Source organism: Phascolarctos cinereus, unplaced genomic scaffold, assembly GCF_003287225.1.
Source record: "Phascolarctos cinereus isolate Bilbo 61053 unplaced genomic scaffold, phaCin_HiC Scaffold_4;HRSCAF=312, whole genome shotgun sequence".
Taxonomy (NCBI): Eukaryota; Metazoa; Chordata; class Mammalia; order Diprotodontia; family Phascolarctidae; genus Phascolarctos; species Phascolarctos cinereus.
The window spans coordinates 61131137-61148012 of NW_027555847.1; the positions used below are offsets into that span (position 1 = coordinate 61131137).

At 51.6% G+C, this 16876-nt stretch overlaps 1 protein-coding gene across 1 annotated transcript; it reads left to right on the top strand.

The window, feature by feature from the left end:
- Positions 1-401: 401 nt before the first annotated feature.
- Positions 402-13534, top strand: ABTB1 (ankyrin repeat and BTB domain containing 1). Its single transcript, XM_020981178.2, has 12 exons — positions 402-726; positions 4261-4323; positions 5246-5301; positions 5778-5922; positions 6437-6596; positions 6929-6974; positions 7660-7776; positions 7902-8020; positions 8234-8332; positions 8836-9003; positions 11608-11808; positions 12016-13534. Exons 1-12 carry the CDS (start codon positions 671-673, stop codon positions 12220-12222), a joined length of 1437 nt encoding a protein of 478 aa, XP_020836837.1. The 5' UTR covers positions 402-670; the 3' UTR covers positions 12223-13534.
- Positions 13535-16876: the final 3342 nt, after the last annotated feature.

Below are 16876 nucleotides of genomic sequence, written 5' to 3' on the forward strand. Positions count from 1 at the left end.
TAACCACAACAATTTCGAAGGACGTGCAAAGTGAAGCTCCTTCGTCATAGAGCTGAGGGGCTTCACAGGTCATCTAGCCTCTCATTTTTGAGACCAGTGATTTTGGCGAATCCCACAGGACTCGGGGGATCGTGCATTTGGGGTTGGAAGGGACCACAGAGATTCTCTAGTCCATCGCTTTTATTATTACGGACGAAGAAACTGAGGCCCGGAGAGGTTCGGTGACTTGGCGGAGGTCCACGTTGCAGAGCATAAATTCGAACCCACGTCCTCTGGCACCACGTCCGTGCGTCAGTCAGCCGGGTGCTCTGGCCCCTGCCTTTCGGAAGGCACTTATAATCTCGTGGGGGCGGGAGTTTTCCCTTCCGGCCCACGCCGCGCAGCCTAGAACACCGCCGCAGCCGCCGCTCTAGAACCCGTCCGGGCTTCCCGCACCTAGAACCCGGCGTGAGGGCACAGGGTCGTTGGTCCTCGGGCTCCAGCCGCCGCAGCGGCCGCCCCGCCCCAGGGGCGGAGCCGGGCCTTCAGGCCTGCAGTGTTTACATCCGCCCCGGGACTGGGACGAGGAAAGGCCGTGAAAGGGAAGGGCCGACGCCGCCTTCGCCACCTCCAGAAGTGTTCCCGAACCCCCGCCGAGCCCGAACCCACCGGGTCATGAGCGCTCCGGGCCATGGACACCAGCGATCTCTTCATCAGCTGCAAGAAAGGAGACGTTTGCCGAGTTCGGTGAGGAAGGCAGAGAGCCTGGGGGAGTGGGGGAGAGGAACATGGAGGCGGGGCAGGTGTGCAAAGACTGGGGGGTGGGAGAAGGTGGGGGAAAGGGGATGGGATGGTGCAAGAGGAGGTGAAGGATGAGAGGAAGTGTGCCAAGATTGGGAGACTGGAGGATGGGGAAAAGTGGATAGAGGGATGAGTGGAGGTGGGGGATGGGAGATGTGTGGGAATGAGGGGAGGTGGGGGATGGGATCAGGTGTGTGATGGAAGCTGGTGTGTCGGGAGAGGGGTTGGTGAGAGGTGCGGGGTGGATGTGGAAATTCAGAGAATGAAGGAGATGGGGAGAGGCAAGCAGAGATCTGGGGAGCCAGGGGTTGGGAAGAAGTGTGTAGAGGAGGAGGGAGAATGCATAGAGGGAAGGTGGGGGATGTGAAGGTGCAGAGATGTGGGGAGTGGGAGGATGCAGTGCAGAGTTTCGGGGATTGTATGCAGAGTTCAAGGGGCTTCGGGGAGGAGGGTGACTTTGGAGTGCCGGGTGGGTACTGAGGGAGAGCTGGGGAATAAGAGTAAGGGGCCTTAGAGTCCCTGTCGGCTGTGGCCTGGAGTTCTGGGGTGCAGAGCCAAGGCTGGAGAATGGGGGTGATGGGCACACTAGTACCTCCTGAGGGCCCTCACCATAGCGTAGAGTTTGGCTCTTCGTGGGGACAGAGAGGGGCACAGTCTATATTCTTCCCCAGTGTTTGTGAGCCCTGAGAGTAAAGATGTGGAGGGGATGGTATGGGGGCAGGCAAAGGGCAGGGGATGAGCTCTGGCCAGATTCCTGCCAGGAGCCCTTCATTCTCCACACCTGCACCCGGTCTTCAGGGGGAGTTGTGTTTTCCTTATAGGGAGTTCAGGGCCCATTTTTCTCCTTTGCAATTAATGGAGGTGACCACCTGAGTGTGAGATCCAAGGACTAGGCCTATGTGTAGGTGAAATTGTCCACCAGTTCAATCCCGTTTCCTTCCTCCCTCTGCTGGCCTTTCTGGGCACTGCATGAAGCAGACCCAATGAGGGCCAGGAGTCTAGGGTTCTGCCTGGGACTTTTGCCCATAATGCTCTGTCTACTCCAAGCATACCCACCTGCATAAGCCGGGTAGAATCAAGTCAGAGCCTCTACAGGCTGGGGCTGGGGCTGGAGCTGGGCCAGACCTCAAAGGAGGTCCTTCTAAGAGGGACCCAGTTTCTGGGGAGAGGGGGTACTGGAGGGGTTATGTATCTGGTGGGAGAGCTTGGGGACCTGGGGTGAGCCTTTTAGACACAAGGCAGGATAGCCCCTTGGGGAGATAGAGGGTGGTGTTTAGAACTTGAGGTATGATAGGCCCCAGAACCCTGGTTCATCATATAGCAGCCTGATGTCTTACCCAGTGAGGCCATCCTTATGCATGAAAACCCCCTTCTTTGGTAGCTCTAACCCAGTTAAAAAAAACTTCCCTGAGTCACTGCTTAGGACCTAGGATCATGGACTATCCAAAACTGGGAACCTGGGGTTGAGGGGGGTGCCTTGGGGGTGCCTCATGTACCCCAGGGAGAGATTTTGCTGATGTGCAAATGATCTCACCTCTTGCTTCCCTAAGAGAAAGTAGCATTGGTACAGACTTCATTTCCTTGCCTCCTCTCTACCTCAGCATATTTATCTTTCTTGCCTTAGGAGGAGGGAGGAGTACGTCCACCCTTCAGTCAGTCTGTGTGCTTGCCCCTGTCTCCCTCTACCTCCTCATCAGCTATCTCTCTCTTTCTACCAAATCCAATCACTCTCTGTCTACTGATTTCCTTCTTCAAACTGTCCCAAGTCTCTATAATGGAAAAAAAATCTTTACTTTCTCCTGATCTCATTTCTGTCTATTATCTCTCTTTCTAATGACCACATGTCATGGCATCACCTCCCTGATGTCATGATCTTCTTCAAAATTGAAGGACAAACTACAACCAGATTTCTTAAGGAGCTGTGGACATGCCTTTCCGTCCACTTTTTTTTTTTACTTCTTACAAGACCCACACAGTCACTGGACTTACAGTTTTCTGGGGCACCAATGACCCACCCAGTCACTGGACTTACCCTTTTCCAGGACACCAATGACCCACCCAGTCACTGGACTTACCCTTTTCCAGGACACCAATGACCCACCCAGTCACTGGACTCATTGTCCTTTGCTCAGGCCTCATCATCCCATCCCTTTCAGCTTCACTTGGTGCATTTTTCTTGAGACTGTTGCTCCTCTGCCTTCCCTGCCTTCTGGTTCTCCTGTTGCTATGCTTTGTTTGATCCCCTTTCCTGGCTTCCTTTCTTCTTTCTGTCCCTCAGCTTGTGGCTTCCTTTGTCAACTTCTGTCTCTCAATTCCCTGACTTGATGGTCCTATTTCCTTTGGCTCCAACCCTCACCTGTATGTAGATAACCGGATAGTAACTGATAGGTATATTGAGGCAATAGGGAGAGAACAGGACAGCATCATGGTGGGGGTTTCAGACTCAGAACCAGAGGAGGCCCCAGTTCAAATCAGGCTGGATACTTGGCGACATTGAACCTTTCGGAGCCTCAGCTTCCTCATCTGTGAACAATGGGAATAGTAGCAGTTATAATACCTAGCAGCCCTCTTCCTTGACTGCCTGAAAGCAGTGGTGTCAGACTTGGATAGTACTGGGGCCACTAAAGCGTCCATAAGTTTCCCTTCAGGCCACGTATTACATGAACAAACTGCATAGTAACATTATCTGTGTTCTGTTGTAATTTTAATTATTTTGTTAAATATTTCGTGGTGATATGAGTCTGGTTAGGGCAGGAGTGGGCCCTGTGTTTTATGCCCCTGACTCCAAGAGCTCTCTGAAATATCAGCTGCTGTTCTTCTTTTTGGCAGACCTGTGACTTCAGTTTTGGAGGAAGTTTCCAATGAGAGCCCCTCTCCCAGGGCAGGTTGGCTTCTTCTCCCCGAAGCCTAAAGCCTTACTGAGGGCACTGACCTGCCCAGGGTGTACCCCGGGCAGGACTTGTAGCCGGGCCTTCCTGATACCTCCGGGGCAGGCTTTCTAACCATCCTGAGACGCTGTCTCTGCAGCTCGTATTATAACCCTATCTCCAGCACCATCTTTTCTCCTGCACTTCAGGCCTCTTTTTCCAATTCGCTTCTGGTAATTTCCTACTCAGCATTCTGCCAGGATTGTAAGTTCAGCATTTCTAAAACCAGGCTTATCTTACCCTCTGAAATCAACTGTTCCTTCTAATTTCTCTATTTCTGTTTTTTTGGTTCACTCTCTTCTTTCTCATCCTCCACAGTTGATCAGTCACTGAGTCTCATTGATTTTTTCTTCAGAATCTCTCTCTCATCTACCTCCATCTTTTCTGTTCCCAAGACTGTTATCTGTCCTGTGAGAAGAGGCCTCATCTCTAGTCATTCTCCACTGGGCCCCCCACTCTCATGGATGAGTTGAGTTCCCCATCTCCTTTGAGAGATGGACGACTTCCACTGAGGCGGCATTACTTAAACCTTTGCTTTCTTCTTTCCACTCAGGTACCTTCTGGAGCAGAGAGATGTGGAGATCAATGTCCGGGACAAATGGGACAGTACCCCTTTGTGAGTATCTCCACCTCCCTTGGGGGGGAAAGAGTCCCCCAGTCTCATATCAGTCAGTCATTAAGCATTTATTAGGGGCTCGGTACTGAGTAGGTAAGTACAAAGAATGAGACAAGCCCTACTCCAAAGAGCTTACATTCTCATGGGGCATATATACATGTATACAGCATAAACATAAAGTGAATAAATATAAACATAAACCAAGTAGTGTAATACAAGGTATTTGGGAAGGAGGGCACTAGTGGGTGACATTGTAGTAGGAGATGCTTGAACACTGTCTTAAAGGAAGAGGAAAGATGGTATGAAGTAGAGGAGAGTTAGGAATGTGCTGTGGGCTTGGTGAGATGGCCAGTACAAAGGTGTGGAGGTGGGAGATGGCGTTTCGTGTACGACGAACAGAGAGAAGGCCAATTTGGCTGGATTGCCGAGCATGCAGGAGAGAGGGATTAATGACCATTGGGCTGGAAAGCTAGGTTGGGGCCAGGTTGTGTAGGGCTTTCAAGGCTAAACAGTGGTTTCTGTTTTGTGTTTGAGGCAATAGGAAGCCATTAGAGTTCAAGGAGTAGAAGAGAAACCTACTTTAGGGAGAAAGGATGGGGGGCCAATCCAAGAGCAGGGACCTCGAGGAGGGGGCTGGCCGTAGCCATGAAAGTTTGATTTCTGGCACACTTCAAGGCTACCATGGCACTTTTCTGTCACACTGGTGAGGTAGGTCATTCAAGTGTGACATTCCCTCCCTTCCTCGTACCCCTGTTTTAGAGATGGGGAGACTGTCACCCAGCAGTGAGTGTTGGAGCTGAGATCTGAAAGCCTGGACTCCTCGAGAGCTCTGGTCTTTCCACTGCTTTATTGTCCTGTGATGGAGAGAAGGGGGTTCCTGTGCTGTAACTCGCTCTCCAGAGTGGATATTTTTTTCTCACAGATATTATGCCTGCTTGTGTGGACATGAGGAGCTTGTACGTTACCTCCTGGCCAATGGTAAGCACAGGAGGGGATGAGTGTGTGCATACGTGAGTTCGTGCCTGCGTATGTGTACGCCTGTCTTAGGAGAGGGACACTTTGAGGTAGTCTGGGCCCAGAGATTAGCACGGGACCCAATGGGTACCTTTCTCTGCGGTCCTTCTCCTACCAGCCTGAGGTCTTAGCCAGGGGAACTGTCCTTATGAATGAGAGTACTAGGTCTTTGTTTTTGCATTAACCCTGACAGCACCACCTCCTTCTCCTCTTGTAAACTGTTTGGGGCCTTTTGGAGCACATGGCATTTATGTGCTGACCCTGTCTGGATCCCCACTGATAGGTTTAGAGAGGAAGGGTCCCATTGGAAAACGAGGTGGTGGGGCTGGGGTGAAGGTCTTAGTGTTGGAGTCTCTAGGGTGGGACTAGTCAGCTGAGGGGCTCAGTATCAGGGAGACAGCAGGGAGAGCAGGCCATGCTCATTTCCCATCATCCCTCAGGAGCCAGGTGTGAGGCCAACACTTTTGATGGGGAGCGCTGCCTGTATGGGGCGCTGAGCGACACCATCCGTCGGGAGCTGAGGGATTACAAGCAGATCACCTCCACCCGAATGCAGAGGGATTATTATGACGACTTCCTGCAGCGGTGAGGGGCTCAGGGAGGGCCTGAGGCTGCTGGGCTCCTTTCTTCTTTCCCTGGGGTAGAAGAGGAGGAGGAAATTCCGGGTCATCCCCCCCAATTTGGGCATTTTAGGGGGCCTCCCTTTACGCCATCCTCAAGCCATTTCCCATAGCGGTGAGGAGGCCAGAGAGTAGCAGACGTCCACATGCCAACTTGTGTCATCTCAAGGCATAAAATTGGGAATTTGAGTATCATTTTCTCCCGTATCAGAGAGTAAGCTCTCCAGACTGAAAAAGAGCCTACTCACTCACAGGTCCAGGAGTGCTGGGGGGAGATAAGCCGAGTGTGGACGTAGCTTCCTCCAGCTGCCGTCTTGTTTACAAACCTTGGGTTCTGGCTCTGAAAGAGGCATCTGCAGGGCCTGGGGCCTAGGGAAAGGCCAGGGATGGGGGTGGGGATGGGATGATAGCCACTTCCCCCTCATGGCCCATGGTCCCTTCCCCTCCGTGCCCCTGCCCACTCAGCCCCCTTCCCCCAGGCTCCTGGAGCAAGGCTACCAGAGTGACATCGTCTTCATTGTCCATGGGAAGTCCTTCTGTGCCCACCGATGCATCCTCAGTGCCCGAAGCAGCTACTTTGCCAACATGTTTGATACCAAGTGGAAGGGGAAAAGTGTGATCGCCCTCAAGCACCCCCTGGTACGACCCTGAAGTTTCACCTTCTGGGCCCCAAAAGGGTCTGTCCCTATTGTCCACCACCCAGGAATAGGAAGAGTCGCATTGCCTGTCCTGAGTGGGCATTTCCTTTATATGGGATCCCTGGCCTGGGTTCTTCAACACCCTGAGCTAGGCATGGGCTTTCCCTCCCCCGCCCTCTCCACCCCCGAGGCCTACTAACTGTCAGCCTGGTCTTGGGGGAGGGGACTCTGGAATTGTTTCACTGAGGAGAAACTAAGTGCCCTTCTCGAGGGAGGAGGCAAGGAACTCTGCCGGGGTCCCAGGATCCTCTGACCTTTTGTTTCTTTCCACAGATCAATCCCATGGCCTTCGGCTCCCTTCTGCAGTATCTCTACACAGGTGGCCCCTCTCCTGGGGGCTGGTGATTGGCAGAGCTGGGTGGTTGGTGGTGGGGTGGGTTTTAGCGCAGTTATCTCCTCTCACCCATTTAGGAGATGGGCATCAGTCAGAACTCATTCCAAAGTACCCAGTAACCTTGGCCTTCACTTATGAGAGTTTTGGGATTTGGACATGAGTCCTTTATGGGACGGGTGGCATGATAAGACAGTCGTCTCTGGTCAGCTGCCACTGGCAAGGGGTGCTCCTCCTTCTTAACTTCCAATAGGGTTTTTGTGTTGAGTAGAGATTCCATGGATTGTGCTGAGCCAGGTCGTGCTGTCATGCAGCCCCGGCCTGCAGCACCCCTGGCCATGTTTGTGACTGTAGTCACACTCCAGGTGTGCCACATCTCTGTGTCCTGGATGACTTAGTTTCCAGGTCGATAGATCAGAGACAAGTCCTAACCAAGCTTTTCCCTACTTCTGGGCAGCTCAGGAGTTAGTTTTTGAAGTTTACTGATGGGGAAACAGGCAGGTTGCTGTACCACCTACATTTGTACAGCGAGTTAGAGGAAGAGGCCAGAGTCCTTGTCCTGAGCCCATCCCTTGCTTTCCCCCACACATCCAGGGCCATAACTGCAGCCTGCCCAGCTGGGAAGGCAGAGCCTTTCCCTGAAGGCCCCACCTTCAGGCTCTTCTCTCTGCAGGCCGCCTGGACATTGACGTGGAGCATGTGAGTGACTGTAAGAGGCTGGCCAAGCAGTGTCAGCTGCAGGAGCTCATCACCAGCCTGGAGACCAAGTGCAAGAAGGCCTACGAGTTTGGTGAGCCCTGTTCCCTTTGGCCGCTGTGGTCAGCGGGCAGGACTGGGGCTTCCCCAGCTTGGTCGAAGCTGGGCAGCCTTGCCTGGGGGTAGAAAGAGAAAGAAGCTCTGCTCTTCCCTTGGCAGTGGCCTCGAAGCCAGGGACGTGTGTGAAGGTGCTGACCATTGAGCCGCCCCCCGCCGACTGCCGGCTCCGGGAAGACCTGGCGCTGCTGGCAGACTGTGCCCTGCCTCCAGAGCTGCGGGTATGCCCGGGACCCCGCCCTGAACTCCAGGGGCTGAACCACCCATCTCCCCGTCCGAGGGGGTGGTGGAGGGATGAGGGTGGGGTGTCTCGGGAGTGCTGGCTCTGAAGTAGACCCTTGACTTCTTTATTCTGAGGCTGGTGTCGGGACACAGGTGGGCAGGTGCTTTGAACTTGGCCGCCGCCCAGTCCTCTCCTTTGCTCTGTCCCCCAGGTGGGCTTCGGAGAGTTGCCTTTTGACAGCACCGACAATTTCAGCAGCTGTCCCGACGTCTGCTTCCGTGTGGCCGACTATAACTTCCTGTGTCACAAGGTACCAACGTGTTCATTAGCCCGGCCAGGTCTCCCCCTATTGAAGTTTCCCAAATCTGTCCCAATCCCACCAACTCTTTCACCAAACCCTACTCCGTCTCTTCCTCCCTGTCACTGTTATGTCTTGCAAGCTTGCCTATTCCCAGATCCTTCACACAGACTCCCTAACATCAGTTCAGTGATATGTGGGAGTCATTTTCTTGGAGATGGGGGGAGGTAAAGGTGTGGAGTTTTAGCGAAGTCCTTGGAGAAAAGACCTGGACCTTTATGGGACAAGGACAGCCAGAAAGGACAGAAAGTGTTGGCCTTGGAGTCAGGAGGTTCTGGTTTCAAATCCTGCCTCTGACAATTTAAGTGACCATGGGCAGGTCACTTAACCTGAGGGCATTGGACTGGGTACCCTCTGAAGCACCTTCTAGCTTTCCCTCTGTGGTCCTGTGATAATCTGATGGAGCTGGTGGAGGGTCCCCCCCAGAACGATCCCCTTCCTCCTGCCTTCCATAGGCCTTCTTCTGTGGCCGTAGTGACTACTTTCGGGCCCTGCTGGATGACCACTTCAGTGAGAGTGAAGAGCTGGCAGCATCTCCTGGCCTCCCTGCGGTCACCCTGCATGGCATCTCCCCCGACATCTTTACCCGAGTGCTATACTATGTGTATAGTGATGACACTGAGGTCAGGCTCCCCTCTCGGGGTTCCCCGTGCTCTTTAGCCATTCCCTTCATTTCGTATTTATTGAGTGTTTATGATATGTGTGTAGGGCACTCTCTAGCTGAATGCTAGGAAGGAGAGGAAAACAAATAACAGGCGCTGGCATTGTGGAAGTAGGTCGTTACCTGGTTGGGGAGGGAGCGGGGAAGGCACATGGTAACTGAGTGTGGATCAGAGAGGACCGACCCTCTGTGAGGGATAGAGGTTGTAGTAGAGAGTGGGATGTTCACACTAGACTGTGAGGAGGGGCTGGACGAGGGATGGGGAACCTGCAGCCTCAAGGCCACAGGTGGCCTTCTAGGTCCTCAAGTGCAGCCTTTTAGCTGAGTCCAAGTTTTACAGGACAAATAGGGGGACCTGTTCTGTGAAGTTGGGATTCAGTCAGAGGGCTGCACTTGAGGACCTAGAGGGCCATGTGTGGCCTCAATGCCATAGACTCCCCACCCAGCCATTACAGAATGCCAGAATCTCAGAAGCCATCCGAACCAAATCCATACTTGATCAATTCTCCCACAACATCCCCAGCAAGTGACCTTCCAGCCTGTGTTTGAAGCCATCCGGACGGGGAGCTCAGTGACCCCAGAGGTAGCCCGTGGTACTCTGGGACAGCTTGGATGGTGCCATCAAGCTAACTACCCCTGGGGCTTTCAACCAGTCTACTTCAAACCCGTCACTGTCCTCATTACCTTCTGCTGGATGTTCTCTTGCTTATCAGCATCTTTCCTAAAATGTAGCGCTCCAGATTCGAGTACTGGCCTCCTGACAGTCTGACCACAGTCAGGGAGCCTGGAATGCCCGTCCCTTTCCAACGTTGGACGCTGCAGCCTAAGACAGCCTTAACTCCTCTGACTGCCTCATCACCCCAGATTCCAGGAAAGCCCAGCTTTCCTTCAGATGAGCTGCTGCCCTCTAGCTGGGCTGCTTTCACTTGGAAAATTATTTTCTGAACCCGATTTGATTCAACAAACATTTATTAAGCACCTCTACCATACTCGGCACTGTGCTAGGCAGAGGTTGCAAAGACACAAGTGAGACCATTCCTGCCCTCAAGGAGCTTACCTTCTACTGGGTTAAAAAACAAACTTTTATTGCCCTTTTCAGTTAACAAGCATTTATTTTCTCTCCCACCTACCTCACCCCCCAATTAGAAGGAAAAAAAAAGAGAAATATATGTAAAAAAATTACATTCTACTTTAAATTTCATCCTTTTAAAAATTAAAATTAAAATATCTTCTTAAATGCTACTTAATCATAGGATTATAGATCTAGAGCTGGGGAGAACCTCAGAGGTCCAGCCTGCTCGTGTTATAGAGGAGGAAACTGAGGCTCAGACAGGTTAGGCTACTTATCTGTAGTCATATGGCTAATAAGCAGTAGTAGGGCTGAGAATGAACACAGGTCCTGGACTCCCACGGATCTTCCCGCTGTACTTTGCTGCCCCCAGTGTTCTAGCGTGTCATGAATTTTTTGGATTCTAATTCTGTTGTCCAGTGAGTTTGCTCTCCCCTTCAGCTTTGTATCATCTAAAGATCTGATGGGGGCACCACCTGTGCCTTCAACTAATTTATTGAAAAATAAAGTTAGAACAACACAGGGTCAAGCCTAGGTGGAGACCTCACTCCAAGATGATGGAGAGCCGTCATTGACCAGTTCTTTGGGTGTGATTGTCTAGCCAGGTCCAAGTTCACACCTGACTGCACTGCTAACTGGTCCATATAAATAGCATGAGTGACAGTCAAATGTTGTAGTGCTGACATCTAGACAAACTGTTCATCCATCCTCCTCCTGCTTATCGAGTAAGCCTGTAGGAAAAGGAGAAAGAGTTGGCTCAGCCATCCCTTTAACAATACATTCTAGAATGGGGACATTTTGATAAGTGAAGATATGGGGGCAGGGGAGGAAAGGCATTCTGGGCAAAGGGAATCATGCCAAAAGTGACGGGAAGGAAAGCCCAGGATGGGGCAGTGTGAACGGGGAGTTCCCCCTGCCTCTTGTCACCCCCAGCTCTCTTCAGGACTCGCCTTGAGTGTCCCTCCCTCATTCCTCCCGTTGTTCAGGTTCTCTGAAATTACTCTGGATTTGGTTTGACTGTGTTTTGCATTGACTTACCTATGTGCTTGTTTCCATGCCAACCTCTAGTAGACTGTAAGCTCTGGGAGGGCAAGGACGTACTGTTTACAATTGTGGTTTTGTATCTCCAGTGTATAGAGTTGAATTGAATTGGGTTAAATCTAAGGTATGTGAACTTAGCATTGTTTGGGCCTGGTACATAGTAGGTGCTCATAAATGATCATCAGTTGGTTGAGAGAAGTCTCACCAGGTAGCTGAGGGTCAGATTGTAGGGCTTTGGATTCCGCACTGAGGAATGTGACGTCTTTCTGCTGTTATCAAAGGACCCAGAGCAGGGGGGTAGCTCTGTTGGGGATGTGCTTTGGAATCCTATCCCCCCACCCCCACCCCGTTTGGAGGGGGGCCAATTTGGAGGCTCTTTCTGTAGTTCCACTGTGGGGGGGGGATGTCCTAGACGAGAGGCCCCACCCAAGAGGCCCTCCCCCATCTGCCCCACAGCTGTCTCCTGACATTGCCTACGATGTGCTGTGTGTGGCTGACATGTACCTGTTGCCTGGCCTGAAGCGGCTGTGCGGCCGGAGCCTAGCACAAGTGTTGGATGAGGACAGCGTGGTTGGTGTCTGGAAGGTGGCGAAGCTGTTCCAGCTGACGCGCCTGGAGGACCAGTGCACGGAGTTCATGGCCAAGGTCATCGAAAAGGTGGGAGCCGAGGCCTCGAGTTTTTGAGGTTGGGGGAGTGGAGAGAGGAAGGCCTGCGTAGAAGGAATTGGATTTGGGCCCCACGGTGGAAGGTTTTTGGTATATGCTTCTTGAAAGGGAGGTTCCCTAAGCTGTAGTTTCTGGCGTCCCCCCACTCTCCCACCCAGGGCTTCTGGCCAGACCTTTCTCTCTTCTTCCCCTCTCTAGCTGGTGGAACGGGAAGAGTTTGTGGAAGCTGTGAAGGAAGAGGCCGAGGCAGTGGCTGAGCGTCAGGAGACAGACTCCATCCCCCTGGTGGATGACATCCGTTTCCATATCACTAGCAACGTGCAGACTTACAGTGCCATTGAGGAGGCCAGCCAGAGGCTGCAGGTCCTGGAGGAGCTCTTGGCCAACATTGGCCTGGACTGTTGACTTCTAGATGCTGCTAGTTGGGGGACCCCAGTGTCCCCCTCCCCTTTCTGATGAGGGGTTGGCATGGCTTCCCCCTTGCTACAGAGAGGCATCAGCCTAAACACAGGGACCTGGCCGGGTTTGACGCCGTAGTGTCTGGGCAGCTTTCTTTAAATGGCTTTGAGATCAGCATCCCCCCCTTCCCTGGATCTGGGAGTGTTGGGTGGAAGCACTGATGATGTCCTTGGGATCGAAAGCTCCAATCACTCTAGGTCTTGAGTCTTTGTTTCTAGAAGCTAAGAATGTATGTTTCTGCTAGGCAAAGGAGAGAAGCATTATCCAGATCAGCTTCTCTCCCTGACCACGTTTGTGTGGGCAAAGCCCTCCCCTTTTGTTCCCCCACCATGGGGCAGATGTGCTTTCACTCCTGTGGGCCATGGGCTGTGTAGCTCATTCTGCCCAGCCTGCCTTATTCCATCCAGGTTACTGAGCTTTCCCCTCTGGCTCCTTCACCATAGGGGATGAGAAGGCTCCGGGGGACGAGATTGTCCTCATCCTGCCTCTTGCGGGAGGGTCTTGGTAGAGATCTGCTTGCTGGCATCATCTTCTTTTCCTTTGCTTATAGGGATCAGAGCGTCCTGGTCCTGGAGAATGCAGTACTCCAGGGAATGTCCCTTCCCTCGCCATGTGGTCGCTTGACCACACATGGGCCAAGAGCCAGTCCCATGGTCTCTCTAGCTTAGGCTCTGGGTAGGAGGGAGAGAGGCAGGTGGCTTTGCTGGGGCTTCACTCAGGACACTGGAAGCTTCCCTGACTGGCTCATGGTACCATCGGAGTCCAGTGCGGGGCCAAGCTGAGTACTTCTGGTTCCTGGGGCCCAGTGATGGGTGCTTTCCTTTTTTTTTTTCCTCAAAGCACAAACAGGTATCTTGCAAACTCTCCTGGTAGGGCTGTAGGAGGGTGATTTTTGGTTGGGGTGATAAATCCTGGAAAAGCTGGGATGATGGAAAAACTGGGCTCCCCCAAGGACTCCAAGGCCAGATAAAGCCTGGAGATTATGCTAAGCCCAGAGAAAACTGATCTGGGCATGTGAGGAGAGCTGTCCTCCCTCCCCTCATTCCCCCCCCTCCCCCTGGCTGGTTATGGAGGGCTCCCCAGGTACCCTTGCTCAGAGAGGGGAGGGGAGGGGCTGAGAGCTGCCCAGCAACTTTCCTTCAGAAAAAAAAAAAGCCCAAACTGCAGGTTTTCAGAGCTAAGATCTATTCTAATATATACTATTTAAAAATAAAACAGAGGAGCATGTGTGCGGCAATAAAAATATATTTCCCTATGATTATCTCAGCGACGGCTTGTTAATTATCTGGGGTTTATTATATCTGGGGCTTGGCTGCATTTTCTCATCTGTTTTATTTTGGAAGCTGCTCCCTGGGGCTCTGTCTTCCTCATTTCCCAGCCAAGATCCGTTTTCTCTGCCTCCAGCAAATTCACCAGCCTTTGAAGGCATTAGTTTCTCAGCTCTGATGGCCTGTTGAGGCATCGGCTCTGGGGCCCTAACAGAGGGAATTGAGGGGGTTATAAGGAGAAGGTCAGCCTGGCTCTCCCAGGAAGAAACTGCACTCCTGACTCAATACCACAGCAAACCCAGCTTGGAGAGAGAAGTGTCACACTGAGGAACGGATGGATCCCTGTCAATGAGGAGGTGGAGGTGTGACCTGCTGCAGGGCCACGGAGTCCTGGGAGTCCTGCAGAGAGCTGGCCTGGAAGTGGAGCTTGGGGGTACGTGGCAGTAGGCTGTGAATCCCTCATTTCACTGATGCTGGCTCTGGAGAGAATCACATTTCCCTCTAGGCCTTGCTGGGTCTCACATCAGCTCAAGCTGCTAACCTCCCATGGGGTGGTGCCTGTTGGTGGGGCGGAGATGGCAGGAATCAGGTTTCCAAAGCCATGACCTTTGGCCTTGGGAGTTAGCAGCATGGCATATGGGGGAGCCCATGGGCATCCATTTCAGTCATAGGCTGGACTTGATGCCAGAAGACTTGACTTCCAAGTCCCAACTCCAGAACCTACTATCTGTGTGGCCCTGGGCAAATCCACTTCACTTTGAAAGGAAAGTGACAATACTGGTTCTACCTACCTCACTGAATCTTTGTAAGAAGAGTTCTTCCTGGGGTAACGTAAAGGCCGAATAGAAATGTAAGTTACTGCTTTTTTCCAGCAGGGCCTTTGGCTATGTTTCCAAGAGGAACTTGGAAAGAGGGGGAGGGCACAGTCTTCTTGGTTCATTATTCAGATAGGCTGGCTGCATTGACCTTCTGGCCCCCTTCAGAGGCCAACAGCCTTTTCCCGGGTTATTGGATGGGCCTCTCAAGGACCCCATGACTTCCTACCACTGTAACCATCGAGGCTGAAGTCCCTTCTCACCTGTGCCTACCTGGAGTCTCTGGATTTCGCTTGGCTGGTAATCAGAGGTTTCACTTGGCTAATTCCTCAGCTTCTTTGCCTGGGCTGTTCTGAGCAGTCGAATCCCCTCCAGTATCGTGGGGTCAGTGGGCAAGTGACTCCGCTCCTGTGGGGAGGGGCAGGAAAGAAGTTCTTCAAGTGAGAAACATGCATGTGCATTGATGAGTTAATCACTCAGTCCCTTTCATGGGACTTCTTGAAAGTCACCAGACCTGAACCTGGCCTTTTCCCTTTTTACAGACTCCACGTCTCTTCTATCCTGCCCCCTTTTCCCCTTCTGTCACCTGCCTTCCATACCCAGCCAGGACGAGCTCCTGGGCATCCATATTAGCAATGCTGTCTCTCCCACCAGAATCTTAGAACCAACTGCCTCGCCCCCTGTGGCTGCCATGACAATTCTGCCATCTGCTTTCTCTGCTTGGGCTGCTGTGTTCTTAGAGAAAGAAACAACAGTTCTTATTGTCTCCACTAACAATTCCAGCTGGGCAACCTCAGCGGGGCCTTTCTAAGGGATCTACTTACCTTGGGCTGATGCCTATACCAATGGGTGTTAGGAACCTTCTCCCCTTGAGGCCCCACTCCCTCAAGCTCTGTCCATAACCGGCTCCCCTCCTTGTCATTATCATTCTTGCCCATGCTTTCAGTCTTTATGTAGATGATTCCCCCATCTCTATTTTCAGCTCCAAACTCTCAAGCGTCAACTCTACATTTACAAGACCTGGCTTCAAATCTTGGCTCTGAAGCTCACTAGGTATATGACCTCGGACAAATCATTTAGCTCTGTGGAAGCCCAGTTTCCTTATCTATAAAATGAGGGGTTTGGTGACGGTCCCTTTAGCCCCAAACCTTATGGTTTCCAGCTGCTGGTTGGACACTCGTGTGAGTGTCTCACCATCATCTCAAACTCCATGTGTCCAATACTGAACTCAGCCATCTCTTGCAAACCAGTTCCACCTTGTAGTTCTCTCCAATTTCTGTTTTTCCCTCAAGAATTAGAATAAAATTCATCACCTTTATTTCTTAATATATCCTTCCTCCTTCCCCTACTCAGCAAGCCATCCCTGGTAATGAGATAAGAAAAGGGGTGGGGGGGAGGGGGAGCTTTTCAGCAAACCTAATCAATGGAGCGGCCAAGTGTGCCCTTTTATGCGAAGTTGCATATTCATAGTTCCCTGACTCTGCAAGAAAGGGAAGGAGGGCAGAAGGAAGAGAAGGAAGTGTACTTTTTTGTATCCCTTCTCTTGTTCCTGCTGATGAGATGGTAGTGATTCTACCCTACCATCTTCCGACAGTCTCAAGGCCCCACCCTCTGTGATTTATGTCTTGCTCACCTCCTGCATCCAGTCAGTTCCTCAGCCCTCTAGTGTCCACCTTTGCAGTCTCTCTAATGAGCCTTCCTGTTTCCACTCTCACTCCTCCGAGTCAGGTCCTGCTCATCCATCATCCGGACAGTTGTAATCACCTTCTAACATGTCTCAGCTCTTAGTATTTCTCCTATGTTTTGACTTTCAACCTCCGTACCTTTAAAAAAAAAATCTGTCCTGTAGACCACGGACCAAGTGACCTTCCCAGGGCAGAGCTCCCCTTTCCCTACACCAGTTTGGTCAAACCCAGAAATAGGGGCTACTTTATATAAGGATCCCTGTGGGCCCCAGAGTAACTTAGAATATAACCTATGAATACCATCTATGTTTTATTGCATTTTTATTTTTGTTAAATATTTCCTAGATACTTTTTTTTTATTGGTGAGGCAATTGGGGTTAAGTGACTTGCGTAGGGTCACACAGCTAGTATCAAGTGTCTGAGGCCAGATTTGAACTCAGGTCCTCCTGACTTTAGGGTTGGTGCTCTACTATGCCACCTAGCTCCCCCCCCCCATTACATTTTAACCTGTTTCAGGCTGTGCTGGCCACTGGGTGTTTGACACCTCTGTTCTAAACAGTCTTTAAGATTATAAATTTCTGAGCAGGTACCAATCTGCATTAGCTCACGTGGGAATGATCAAAGGGCTCGTCTCTATCTCTTTTCTTCCTTCCTAGACAGTGAGCTGCTGGAGAGTAGAGATATCTATTGAGCAGCTGCTATATCCAAGGCCCCAGTATGCTCAGAAGGAAAAAAAAAGCCATAAAGATGTAGGTTAATGGCTATTTGGACGTAAATCCTGTATCTCCCTATGAATAGATTACTTAAAGGGACTCTCAGCTACTAACATCTT

Excerpts from the sequence above, each read along its gene's own strand:
- ABTB1 (XM_020981178.2), top strand. The coding sequence starts at position 671 with ATGGACACCAGCGATCTCTTCATCAGCTGCAAGAAAGGAGACGTTTGC. Across the intron at positions 7,777-7,901 it reads CAAGAAGGCCTACGAGTTTG|TGGCCTCGAAGCCAGGGACG; the intron begins GTGAGCCCTGTT and ends TTCCCTTGGCAG. Across the intron at positions 8,021-8,233 it reads CCCTGCCTCCAGAGCTGCGG|GTGGGCTTCGGAGAGTTGCC; the intron begins GTATGCCCGGGA and ends TCTGTCCCCCAG.